Here is a 14080-nt window from a genome sequence, read left to right on the forward strand (position 1 = left end):
TCATCTAACATATTATTTGTACATCATTTTTATCTTTTTAAATGTTAAATACCTTTTGAATTAAGTCTTTTAGTTTGCAGACCTCTTCACTCAAATCTTCAACATTACTAACCAGCTCTTCACAAACTGAAGTAAAATTCCGGGGAGAAGCCCATTCTAGTACTATCTGTGAATATTTTCAAAAGTTACATTTTAAAGAATGGGCAATGACTTTTTACAACTTTGTATCTACAAGAATTATACAGTATTCTCACCCACTAAATTATAGTAACTAAAGAGCATTTTTTTTTTTTTTTGTTCAGGATAAATTCTGACATCAAAAAGAACTTAGTGATTTTTTTATACTCCTATTAGTTTCCTGAATACATTTACTAAATATATGTGTATATGACTTTGTGGAAACTAATATTTAATAATAATAAAATTTATGGTGAACAAATACATTCGGGAAGGTTTTAAGAATATGACTCCTATATTAGTGTTATACAAAAGTCAGAGGAAAACAAGTGCATTAGAAATTTTTTGCTATGAACAAATAGCTTAAACCAAATGACATGAAAAAACTCTACAAAAAAAAAGTTTGCTTTTACAGGTCACTTGCACTTTCTCTATTTAAATTTTCCTTCATTAAAAAACTTTATATTGATATGGTTTTTTAAGAACACTCAACACATTGTTTTGTTTCAACTTTCACTTGGGTCTCCTGTCACTTTATATTTTAAACAACTAAATTCCCTTTAAGAACAAATGTTAATTAAGTTCAATACACAGATCAGTTTAATTTTTGGTCTGACTCACTTTCCTTTTCCTGAGAGCTAGAACACAGAGTTTTTCAATTAATTAGTATATAGAGGAGTAATAATTAAACTGGCTTCTTTAGATTTTCCGTGATTTTGTGGATGAAAGATACTATTTTTTACCAGATCAGTGTTTACTGAATTATCATTAACTTATCTGGAATGTTCTTTGGCATTCATACTTTTCTTAAAAACTTTTATAGAATACCTTGTGAGAATTTACAGGCAATTCAGTAATGATATTCTGTACAGCTGTTATTAAATGACCACATTGTTTGTTTAATTTCAGAAGAAAGTTGAGGAACTCATCACCACTAAAGAGAGGAAACAAACAAATAGGAATCACTACTATGAGCAATTTACTTCATTCTACTGGGTTACTCAATGTCTAGTCAAAATATTTACTAGATTCTTTAAAAAATATTTATAGAATAGCTAATATGTATTAGCTATGAAATAGACAGTGAGTATACAAAGAAAACAAGTCTCCAATATTGAGGATCTCAAGCTTCAGCATGAGAGGCATACACAATTAGAATACCATAATTCAAAGGGACATGTAAAGAAGGACTAATAAAGGACCAATATCCGAGTATCTGTTAAATGAAGGTATTGCACTGGTTATTTTACACTTATACTTCTAATTCCTCACAACTCCTATAAGGTAGGGGTTAACATCAGCTTATAGTCGAGACATCTAAAACTCAGGAGATAATGAACTTTGTATAATGGGAATTGAGAATTTGTAACGCTTCACAGAGATGGTACTTGAATATAGATGTACGCAGTGTTAGTGAATAAAAGGAAGATACATACCTGTTTTGTGATGCATAATTTTCAGGGCCACTGAATATTGAAAAGCATGTTGTAAAAATTGTAAACTCTATAGTATGCATTCATCACATACTATGTGAATGGCGGCCCACTCCCCACCCCAGAGCTGTACAATATACCTCCTGTCACAAACAGGTCTCTCTTTTCCCTGTACCAATAAGAGCAACATGTCCTGGGTAGGGCTGTTTCTCCAGCTGGGGCTCAGAAAATAACAAGAAGGAGATCCACTACAGGTGCAGCCATGATACAAGTACTCAAAAAAGAAATAAATTTTTAAATTTATTTCAAAAGAAATAAATTTTGTTATTACAAATCATTCAGATTTAGAAGTTACTTCTTTCTGCAGCATGACATAAACTGAAACAACAGGCCATGTTTTAAAAATGTGATGTCAAGTATTAGGATAAAATTTATACCTTCAATAAAGGTACTTCGTTTTTTTTTAAATAACAAATTTATTTTTTATTGGTGTTCAATTTGCAATAAAGGTACTTCCAATAAAAGATAAAAATATCTGGAAAAATTAAAATTACCACTAATCTTCCCACCTAAAAATAATGACTGGTACTATTTTCTTCTAGAGTATTTTCTTATACCAAATATTTTCTTTCAATATTTTTAATATGCACATATACAACTGGGATTATACCTCACGTTCAATTTTATTTTTTCTCTCTATACTTATTATGAGTATTTTTTCATGACATTAAGTCTTAAAATAATTTGGAGGACAGAACAGATTAGTGCAATGTAATTCAACCATTCTCCTGATGCTAAATATTTAGTTTACAATTTTAGAATCTTTATAAATAATTGATGTGAACAATATATTTTTATGTAAAATTCTGTATCTTTTGTTTTTGGAGGAGAAATAGTTTCCTTAATGGACACAGTCTTGAGATGCCTTTGATACATTTGAGTAGATGTCAGGTAGGCTCAGGAAAAGGTCTGGACAGAAACTGCTGAAATGTCAAGATATGGATGAAAGCTTACTTTTTTGGTTCAAAATATCTCAAGGTCCTAACACAATAGTTATTATTTTCAAATTGCATTCTCTAATTCTGCAAACATAGAAAGGCTAAGTGTAGGAAAAAGTAAATGTACTGTGAATATGTGTTCTTGTAACTGACTATTTTAGAAAATTTAACACACAGAAGAAAAGTATCATAAAATAAATCAGTAGCTAGATTGCTGAAGTCACATTACCAGAAGATTATAATCAATCAGTTCAACTTTTCTTGCTGTTAGTTTTCTTATGACTTAATGACTAATTTCTTCTTTAAAGAATGACTTTGAACAAATGGGAAGTAAAACCTTTTTCATAACAGCATGTAAACAGAGTCTATGATTTAATAACAAGGTCAAATTCCTGGAATATATGTCTCCCAGTTATATTTTTTAAAAAATTCAGCAGTTTTAATAAGTGAACATTCAGGATTCTACACATTCTTTAAGTCTATTAAATTCCACAAAGTAAATTCTTACAGGTAACTCTGCCATCATCACATAAAGAAGTTACATTAAAAAAACTTCCAATTTAGTCATGTAGACCTTAGAATATTCCTTCACAGAGACAATAAGTTAAAAAGATTAAGAAAATTAACAGAGATTCAAGGTTTGCTGATTTTAAGTACTTGCAACTGAAATCTTTTTAAATATTTAAAAGCACTTAAATATTTAAGAGTTATAATGTTATTTTGAATAATGAGGCACTATTTTGAATAGTTCATCTTGTTACAAGATGATAGAGAAATAATTTAATTTTGCAATAATGTTTTTAAAGAAATCTGGATCATCTAAATTATCCTATGGAAAACTTCTCTAAATTCTAAACTGGTGTGGAAATCTATCATTTGTTTGTTTAATTCATGTTTATTATAGTTGCAATGTTACTTTTAGATAGGATACATTAGTAATGATAGATAGTACTGCATTTTAAGTATATTTTATAAGATATAACTTGGATGAAACTCAAAGGAATTAGGATGTGTGAAAAAAGGCAATCAAAAAAGGATACATACTGTATGATTCCATTTAGATAACATTTGTGAATAATATCAAGATGGGATAACAAAATATTGGCTGTTAAGGATTGGGGGATAGATGTGGCTATAAGGGAGTAGTGTGAGGGAACTTTATGGTAATGGTATGTTAAGTATACTGACTGGCAATGGTTACATTAAAAAACACGCTATAAAACTGAATACAGCTACACATATACATACAAATGAACACACGTATAACTGGTGAACTACAAATAAGCGATGTGGATTATATCACATATGTGGGTTTTTTGGTTTCAATATTGTACTATAGTTATACAAGATGTTAGTATGGGGCAAGACTGGGCAAAGGATGCTTGGGACCTCCCTGTACATCTTTGCAATTTCCTGTGATTCTCTAATTATTTCAAATAAAAAAGTTAAGCAATTTATTGCCCCACAAAATATTAATAAAATCAAATACAATTATTTTAAGATAGGTTTTAGATTACTAATATTATTATAAATCAGTGGTTGACAAGTTCCTAAGACAGAAACCAAACTTTATATATTGGCAACATAATTTCTTAAAGAATAGGCTGAAAATAGAGCTGAGCTATATTAGAGATACTTTCTTATTACCCTAAGTGAAAAAATTACTGCTGAATTTTCAACGTTGACACTTAAAATGATTTAAAGAGAATAAGAGCTATACTATCAAAAGCAGGGGCTCTCATATAGTTCATTTAACAAAATGCAATGAAAAAATAAAAGAATGTTTCTAAGTGAGATGCACTGTTTTGCTTTTTGGTAAAACAACTTTACAAAAATTGATATTATAAAGTACCTCCCACCTCAGAACATAATATATTGTAAAATGAACTATCCATTTCCTTGAGAAAATGATAGTATCAAGTAAAAAGACTCAGAAACTATGAAAATTAAACAGTTTAGTTCTTTTTTAAGAACAGCTGATTCTAAATATTAATATTAACTTTACCTGATTTCCAACTTTGCCACTTCAGGTAATTCTCCAAATTTTATCTCTTCTACCTCTAGTTCTTTAAGAGCGGCGAGAATTTTCTGCTGATCTCTACTGGTAATTCCATTCTAAGTAGAAATAATTTTTTTTAAGTAGAAATAATTTTAAGATGCAACAAGACAGTAATACTTGAGTAATTTAATATGTAATATTACTAGATAAATTTTCTACTTAATTCACACCTTGAAAAAACAAATACATATTAGAAAAATAAACACACTGAAAAATAAATGGCTTGCTTTTAACTGTGATTGATAAGGTTACGTCATTCAAATATTTAGATATATACTATAGTCATTTTTTTCTGCAAAACTGGATTCTCAAAGCAATACTAGATATTAAAATATAATATTTCTAAAACCACCACAGTAAAACAATTTTTTCCTTCAAAGTATTACTTAAAATATTATCAGTGGTTATATAAGGATTGTCTTCCATTTTTCTTTACCTTTAGTGTTAACTAATTTTCTCTCCTGGACTTAGCTAAGTAGTATGTTTATTTTGACTTTTAGTAATACTGAAGACTTCAAGTTTCCAATGTGTTCATGGAGGAAGATTATTACCTTTTAGGTAGCCCAGTAAAGTATCTCTAATATTTCCCAAGCTATTTTCAAATTGTTACTTAATAATACTAGATAGCAAAATAATAGGTCTTGATCTTTTGGAGAACCCAGCAAAAGGCAATATCTGGATGACACATATCCATATCTATGTACACAAAAAGCCACCTCTTACAAAACTATTTCAGATTTAGAACTGAAGCTCCAGTTTTAGTTGAGATGTCATGATTAATCTGAAGGAAAAAAACCAACTCTAAGTCTTTAAATGTTCTTAAAGCAACTTAATACTATAACAGAAGATTTTATATATGGGTGTCCATAACCATATCTAATAAAAACCTAGCAAAAGATCATTTATAGTATGTACCCCTAGGATTTTAAAGTAGAAAAAGCATCCAGAATTCTTAAAATTTGAAAGAATGTTTGGAGTTTTTGCAACTGATACTAACCTTTGTAAATTCATCTTTCTGCATGGTCAAAAGGTGTCTTAAGGTTATATCTCTTTCCTGTAGGAAAGAAAAAATGCCACCTTTCAATATAAATAAAACATCAGTAAGGGAAGTAAGCAAGTGTCATAAATTAGTCAGCTATATGCTACCCTCCTAAACAATTTTCAATTCTAAAAGGGGATAGGATATATAGGTATAGAACTATACTACTGGGTAGACAGTAATGAGTGTCTTAATATATATTATTATCTTAAAAAGTACATACATAGCCAGTTTCCCAGATTCAAAGAAAATCATTATAACTTAATTCACTCACACAAAGATAGCTTTATAAAATTTGACAGAAATTACGTTTTCAGAATATTTTAAATTTCTAACTGCATATTAAACAATCAACATTTAGTTTTACTCAATATTTCTCAAATAGGAAGAAGTTTCAAGATTGTACAGTGAAGCCCAATTCTGAACTACCTAAACAGAATGGGCATATTTCTAAAGACAGACTATCTGACATAGTGCTTTACTGCTTCATATCAGCTAAATGGCTGGTAATGGTCATCTATTCAAACTCCATAATACATACCTAAAGTATCTATAACGGTGCTAGGCATATGATTTAATTTAATCTCTATGATAATTCTAAACCATGTATTATCCTTCTGAAAAAAGAGATTTAAGTTTCAGTTAATAATCATTAGAGTTAGAATCTGATACCTGATTTGTTTGACTGAAAATCATGCTTCTAATATGGGAAGATCAGCAACTGTAAAAACAAACTAAGGGCTTAAATGTACAAGGAGTTCTATGAAGTTTTAGGCAGTGAATAAAAGCTGTTTATTCCAGCCAGATTCAAATTTATATCAGTTTCTAGAATAAGAAATTTTCAAATGTTTTTAAGTTTAAAATGAGATCTACTACAAGTTATGGAGAAAAGTGCACTTGGTACTTTTATATAAACATACTTATGAATTAATATTTAGTTAACAAATAAATATATGTATGTAACTCACTATAGCTTGCTTACATAAAATCTTACCTTTAATAAATCCGTCATATGTTCAAGTCCAAGACCATGTAAAAATATTTCCAGATCTCCAAATGCTGTATATGAACTATATATATTTATAGCAATGTCAATTTCAGAACAGACTACAAATGCACAATCAACATATATTTATAATACAGAAAGAGAAAATGAGAATAAGAATGAATAAGAATGGATCTATAGGAAACATGGTTGCAAATTTACACACTAGACCTAAGTTATATCAAAGAAAAAAGGAAAGTTTCTCGAGTGAAGATCTAAGTTAACAGAGAAAATGATGACAGTAAAATCTAGCTTGTCTTTCCTAAGAATGAAATTAATTAGTTGCCATTAGGTATATTTCTTGTGAGGTCTGTATATATGAAAATCTCTTCAGTTGTAGGATGTAAAGATTTAATAATTTTAAATGTGGGTAAGTGAATAATTTTGTGGCCATGTACTGAACTCCATTCAGAAAAAAAAATGTATTTTTAGTTTTAGCTTATAAAATCAGAAATCTAAAAAGAATTAGAAAGTAAGACGCAGTCTAGTTTGAACACTAACAAAAATATAATTTTAGACTCTTTTAGAAATAAATTTCATTATATTTTATTTAAAGCCAGAAATTTTTTCATTACTGTTAGTTCACATATATAAAATTTTCCTAAAATTCTGGAAAAAAAAAAGCATTTAAAATCCAGACCTTCCTCAGTGATATTTAAAAATGCTTGTTAAAGTAAAAAATATACTTTAAACATCATCACAATTTACTAAAACTTATAAAAGCATGCATATTTTTTACTTATTTATAGGTTCTTTTGTTGAACAAAAACATGTTATGTTACCTAAATATGTGATCTTTTTCTTTATCAGAATCCATTGTCAAGAGTTTACAAATAGTCTCTTCTTTAGTTAGATGTTGAAGCTTTCCCTCCAATGGATTTAAAGTTAAAGAAAGAAAACTGAAGATCTGCAAAAAGTTAACAAGCCATTCACATATATTTAACATTATTATATACTATCACTTACACTTAGAATCTAACTTTGTAGTAATTCAGGGTTATGTCACTCAGAGCACAAAATCGAATTTCTTTAAAAAACAATTTTTGACACAAAATAATCTTCAATGTTCATAAATTTCTTAATATGTCAAGTTCAGTGTCATCTATCTTAATTTAATAATGCAGTAAACTGATTAGAAGTTTTTAAATTTTCAAAGCTTAGAAGAAAAATGGTAGATTTCTTTTTGAAGTGTCACAGGGCATCAGAAACTAGTAATTACTAGAATAATTGTGGAAATGCAGATTTGAGTCAGAAAATCAGAGGCATGTTTATTAGATTGCTTAAAAAAACAGAGAAAGTTATTTTCCATGCAATAAAAGTGGCATGGCCTGATTATTATGATGGAACTTCTGGAATGTTACATGCTTTCAAATTCAGAAACTCAGATGTAGAAGCTCTTGAACTATATAGATGTTAGTTTTACAGTTGTACTGTATTTGATCCTTCTTAAAAATTATAGGCCTTTGGCAAAAGCTTTAATATTCAGACCAAAAGTGTATATCAATAAAGTGATTTAATGTATGACAAATATTTATTATTGACTTTAATATGTGAGTAACAGTAGACCATCTACCCAAGTATGTTATCACTTTATTATGTACCTTGTCACATGTATAGAAGTAAATGTGGCTGAAAGGATTTAATTTTTAAAATGTCTAATATGTATTAATTAAAATTAAAAAGCAACATTTTAATTACATGTTCAAATTTTGAACTAGCTTTTACTAGAACTAGCTTTTACTAGCTTTCTTAAAACACTAATTAACTTTTAAAAGTCTGGACCAGTTTGAATTGTTAAATGGTCCATTACAATTTTATTTCTAGAGCCAGAATAAGACTTTATTATTTCTTTATATAACTTTTAAATTACATTATAAATGCCTCTTATTTAGTAAAAGTGAATAATCTAGTAAAATAAAGTTTTCATTACCTGGCCAAAGGAAAATTACGTATTGAAACATTTAATAATAGCCAGATACACTATTATGACAGTGTTAAGTTCTAACAAAATAATACAAAAGTTTTGAAATGATAATGTAACATGCCATAGAATATATAGGATACCTCTAGATGTTTATTTCTTTTTGCAATCTCACTTGGTGTCTTTCCATCTTTGGTCTGTAGCATTTTATTAGCTCCAAGTTCAAGCAACTTCAAAACTACATTTTTATGACCCTGCCGTGCTGCCCATGTTAAAGCCTGTAAGTGGGGGGAAAAGAAGATTGTTTAAAGAGAGGGAGTGTATATGGGACAGAAAGGAAAACTTTTCAGCAGTATTTATGGCACAATAAAAAAGTGAACATGGTTAATTAACAGAATGATGCAATCTCTTCATTTTATAATATAATGTAAACATATTTCCCAGTTGGAATTACAAAGCAGACTGCCAGTGCTCACTGATTTTATAAAGCCAAATAATGTTTTACATAGTCAAATGATGTTATAGGATGAAATAATTTATCTGCCAATCACTGAACTATTTTATGTAAAAACGAATTCTATGTGTATTCTAGAACCCAGGGTTTACTGTATGTTACAGCTTGTGTCAAGGGTGAGGACAGAAAGAGTCAGATGATTCCTTTTTTCCCCTGCTTCAGCGGTTTTCTTCACCAAACAGCAATTATGTCCTAGTCCCTCTATAATTTTTACTTCTTAAAAACTTTCTTGTGGACTACTGATAATGACAAGATACCAATGTCTTAGAAATGAAAATAAACACTGTATAATCAATTCTTACAGTATAACCATTCTCATCCTGGGTATTAACTTCTGCTCCATGAGCAACAAGGAGAGCAACAACCTGAGGGTGACCATCTCGTGCAGCATACATGATTGGAGTCATAAGTCTCCTGAAGAGGAAGAAGAAAAGACATCTGTGTTAATGCTGTCATTAACAGCTACTCAATTTCATGAATTTTACTATACCCAATACCAAAATATTGTTTTGAAAGCAAAGCAAATGAAAGCTTTTAATCAGGTGATTTAGAAATCCAATTTCTCAGCAAATAAATGTGAAGATGACACTTTCAAAGTACTGGATGCTTACACAGCACCCCCTAGTGAAGACATGTGTTTAAAAAAAATCACTAAATAAGCCATACTTTCTAATATGAGGTTTCATTAATTTACATATTCAAGTAGAAAAACAGCAGAATACCCACTATACTTATTCTGGGAATACAATGATGAATAACACAAAGTCCCTGTCCGCTCAGCATTGCTGATACTTAATAAATCCATGTTATATTTTGTTTATTACATTTAATAAAAATAAAAGTTTAAAACTTTCTGTTATTTCTTAGTGTAGTCTATTATGATTCTACTTTAGTTTAAGGCTGAAAGAATTTTACCCTGACTTGAATGAAGGCTTAGTCTAATTAAGAAAGATTAGTTTAATATTTAGCCACTCTCTGGAGACTATTTTCTGGGAGACCACTGTGGCTTCCCTCCCATGTATCATTTCTCGAAATAGAGTCTCAACCCCTCTCCTCCTGGAAGTTAGCTTCTGGTTCTATTACAAAGGATACCAGAATGATTCTATCAGTTCTCCTTTGGCTGAACTTAGTATCATGTTCTGTTTTAAAGGAGGTCTGGGATTCTGGGCTCAATCTTCCTGAGTTGCCTGAAATATCTGATTTATATGCAAAGAACTTCACAAAAGTACAAATTAAGTAACTTCTGAATTCTGTTTTAATCTCAATAAGGAAGTTCACCTTGGTTACTCACATTACATACATGACCTGCAAACAAGAATATTTCTCTATAAGGTTTGTTAACATCAGGTATATACTGAATCCAATCACGTCACACTAATGTCTTTAGCAGAAAAAGATTCACACACTTCTTTATTTCCTAGTATATTACAATTTCAATGTTTTACTGAAAATTATACACTAAGTAGCTGTCAAGAGTTGCCTCTTTAATCTTGAATATCTCCTCTATAGTGGCTTCTTTAGAAAGACAATCTTTACAAAGTAAACAGTGAACTGCCTGGATAACTTAAGCAAACATGGAAAATACATACAATAGAACATCATTTGAGTCAACTACTTATTCAAATTCTCCACTAAGTCAAAATTAAACCCCTTGATGCCTTTTCTTTATCCCACCTTCCCTGTAAAAGCCCAAATCTGCTCCTTTCAACCTCCCCTACTTTACAAAGATACCACTGACCACATAACTCAGGCTAAGACTAAGCATCATTTATGACTCTTCTCCATGACTCCATTTATGACTCTTGTATATGGAGCCATACACACAAGTCATCAGCTGGGCCCACTTGCTCTTTCTTCACAATATGTTCTGAATCTAACCACTTCACACCACCTTGTTAGCCACTGTAAGTAGTCATCATCCGTCTCTGACCTTTAGTATTACAATAGCCTCATAACTGCTCTCCATGCTCCTCCTCTTGCCCACTCAGAGTTTATTCTCTTTGAAAATGCCAAGTTCTTCCGCTTCCAGATACTATGCAAGGGCTGTTTCCTCTACTTTTTCCTAGACCTTCATATTGCATACTCCTTCACCTTACTCAGATCTTCATTAAGAAGAGAAAAATCAATAAAACTAACAAGCATATAACCAAACTGAGTAAGATAAAAAAAAAAAAAAGACACAAATTACCAGTATCATGAATAAGAGAGGTGACATCAATACAGATTCTCCAATTTAAAAGCATAAGAGAATATTATGAACATTCCTGCCAATAGACAACTTAGATGAAATGGACAAATTTCTCAAAAGATTCAAACTACCAACACATACTCAAAAAAAAAAAGAACCTGTATAGTCCTATATTTATAAAAAAATTAAATCAGTAAATAAAAACTTCCCACAAAGAAAACAGTAGGCCCAGATGACTTCACTAAATAATCTGAATTCCACCAAACGGTTAATGAAAAAAAACTATACCAATTTCTACTCAAACTCTTTCAGTAAACTGAAACAGCATCCTTCCCAATTTGTTCTATTAGCATGAATTACTCTAATAACAAAAACAAGAGAGAAACACTGTAGGGAAAGAATACAATAGACCAATAATCTTCATTGAACATAGATGTAAAAATTCTCAACAAATTTTGACAAATAGAATCTAAAAATACATAAAAAGGATAATACATCATAACGAAGTACAATTATCCTGGGAATGCAAGATGAGTTTGACATTTGAATAAAAAAAAAGGAAGAAAAAGCACAAGATTATCTCAATAAGTACAGAATGAATATTTTATAAAACCCAACATCTAATAAAATTCTTAGCAATGTAAAACTAGAAAAGAACTCCCTCAACTGGAAAACTTTATAGCTAACATCATACTTAATGGTGAAACAGTGAATACTTTCCTCCTAAGATCAGAAACAAGACAAAGATGTCTGCTCTCATTGCTTCTATTCAACATTGTATTTCAAGTTCTAGCCAGTGCAATAAAACAAGTAAAAACACACATCTAGGTAGAAAAACAAGTAAAATTGTCTCTATTAACAGATAACACTATGTAGAAAAACCCAATGGGATCTACAAAAAAAGGTACTAGAACTAATAAATGAATTAGCAAGGTTGCAGGATACAAGATCTAATGGAATGCACACATTAGTTACAATTATTATTTCAACTTGCTGAACTCATGATAAGCCATCCTGTATGAATTAAAATCAACAGGGCAGAGTCAGTTTTTTCTAATTTCTAAAAGTCTAGTTAATATAGTTCAACCCCTATAAAAAACAACTCATATGTAAACACCAATTTTAAAACACAGAATCCTCAAAATTTTGTAACCTCAGCATTGACCATTAATTTGGATAAACGAAATCATTATGCAGGGCTAGGCAGTTACCTCATTTCCTGCTCAAGACAACCTTATGAAGTAGAAATTATTTTCACTTTAAATATGAGAAAACATAGGTTTGGAAATAAGTAATTTTGCTGAAAGATCACTGTTGGTGTGTTATTAAAGTACGATTTGTGTATTATTCCCCCTCTAAAATCTCCTGAAAGTTACTTTTTATAATCTATCCCGATAAAGAGAAATCTAAAGTTCTCTTTCTCTAAATTTTTATGTATTTATAAAATATGCGATAAATTTCATAACTCAATCCACAAAATGGCAAAACTGGAAACCTAAATAATCTGAAGGAAGTGACACTCTGTGGCAGAGTATCTGAGAAGGTCCTGTTTGTTTGAACTGTATTACTGAAAACTCTAAGTGAAATTTCTGATTTTGTATTGAAATTTGTTCTGAAATTGTACAAAAAACTGCAGTCATCTGAAATATCAATTTCTCTTAGAATCTTGGAAACCAGAGATTGTAATTTTTGGTCAGTTCACATGGACATAAATTTCTTCTTAGAGATGTTTACTTCCTCCCAGATAAGAAAAGTACTGGATCAGCATAGTTTGCTTATGAAGCTTCAGATTACTAATGAAAAATGTGTTACAAAAATGTTGCACTGGTTTCTTGTAAGAAAAGGTGAATTTGGGGGGATCCCTGGGTGGCTCAGTGGTTTGGCGCCTGCCTTTGGCCCAGGGCGCAATCCTGGAGTCCCGGGATCGAGTCCCACGTCGGGCTCCTTGCATGGAGCCTGCTTCTCCCTCTGCCTGTGTCTCTGCCTGCCTCTCTCTCTATGTCTATCATAAATAAATAAATCTTTAAAAAAAAAAAAAAAGGTGAATTTACCGAATGGAATAGCAAAATTACAAGAAGTCTACATTACACCCAGAAGGTTTATTATTCGGCTTCTAGAGAGTTTATTAAAGTTATTGATACCACCAATAATGTTGCATGACAATTTTGAGAGGGGAGAGAACAATTCTTTCAGTGGTTTTACATCTACAGAAATTTGTAACATCTGTAGTTTCCTGCCTGCTACTGATTGCACAAAATTTACATGAATTATTCAATCTTACAAAGTCTGATGAGCAACCTTAAGAACTCTTCAGGGAAATTATAAACTTTATAATTACTGGTCTACTCAGGTGACATGGTAGCAATTTGTGCTACTGATAATTTTACTTTCAGTATTAATTTCCATCTATTTCCTAAGATTTACTGTAAAGAATTCTTTACTTCCAATTCTCTCTTTAAATCATTGCATTTTGTTGTGTCTGTGCCTCTTTGTTCTCTTAGCATTTTGTGCTTAGTTTATCAGTTCAGCAATCAGGCCAAAATGTATTTGTTCATCTATTTTTTTCAACTAGACTGTAAGTTGAGGATAATGACCTTGACCTGTCTCTGTAACCACTCCCTATCCACCCAGAAACTGGTATAATCATGTGTTTGTTTTGTGTCATGCTTACATTTAATACAGGCAGGAGTTTCTCCTTATCTAGTC

At 30.7% G+C, this 14080-nt stretch overlaps 1 protein-coding gene across 1 annotated transcript in view; it reads right to left on the bottom strand.

The window, feature by feature from the left end:
* Nucleotides 1-14080, bottom strand: part of ASZ1 (ankyrin repeat, SAM and basic leucine zipper domain containing 1) — a 52220-nt gene that overhangs the window by 3339 nt on the left and 34801 nt on the right. The window contains exons 5-12 of the mRNA XM_041728037.1: nucleotides 9489-9600; nucleotides 8816-8950; nucleotides 7534-7658; nucleotides 6701-6776; nucleotides 5665-5721; nucleotides 4614-4723; nucleotides 1006-1111; nucleotides 53-166 (exon numbers count right to left, since the gene is read on the bottom strand). Of these exons, the coding sequence (XP_041583971.1) occupies nucleotides 53-166; nucleotides 1006-1111; nucleotides 4614-4723; nucleotides 5665-5721; nucleotides 6701-6776; nucleotides 7534-7658; nucleotides 8816-8950; nucleotides 9489-9600 (835 nt within the window). The remainder of the gene's footprint in view (nucleotides 1-52; nucleotides 167-1005; nucleotides 1112-4613; nucleotides 4724-5664; nucleotides 5722-6700; nucleotides 6777-7533; nucleotides 7659-8815; nucleotides 8951-9488; nucleotides 9601-14080) is intronic.

The sequence above is a fragment of the Vulpes lagopus genome, chromosome 13 (genome assembly GCF_018345385.1).
Source record: "Vulpes lagopus strain Blue_001 chromosome 13, ASM1834538v1, whole genome shotgun sequence".
NCBI lineage: Eukaryota > Metazoa > Chordata > Mammalia > Carnivora > Canidae > Vulpes > Vulpes lagopus.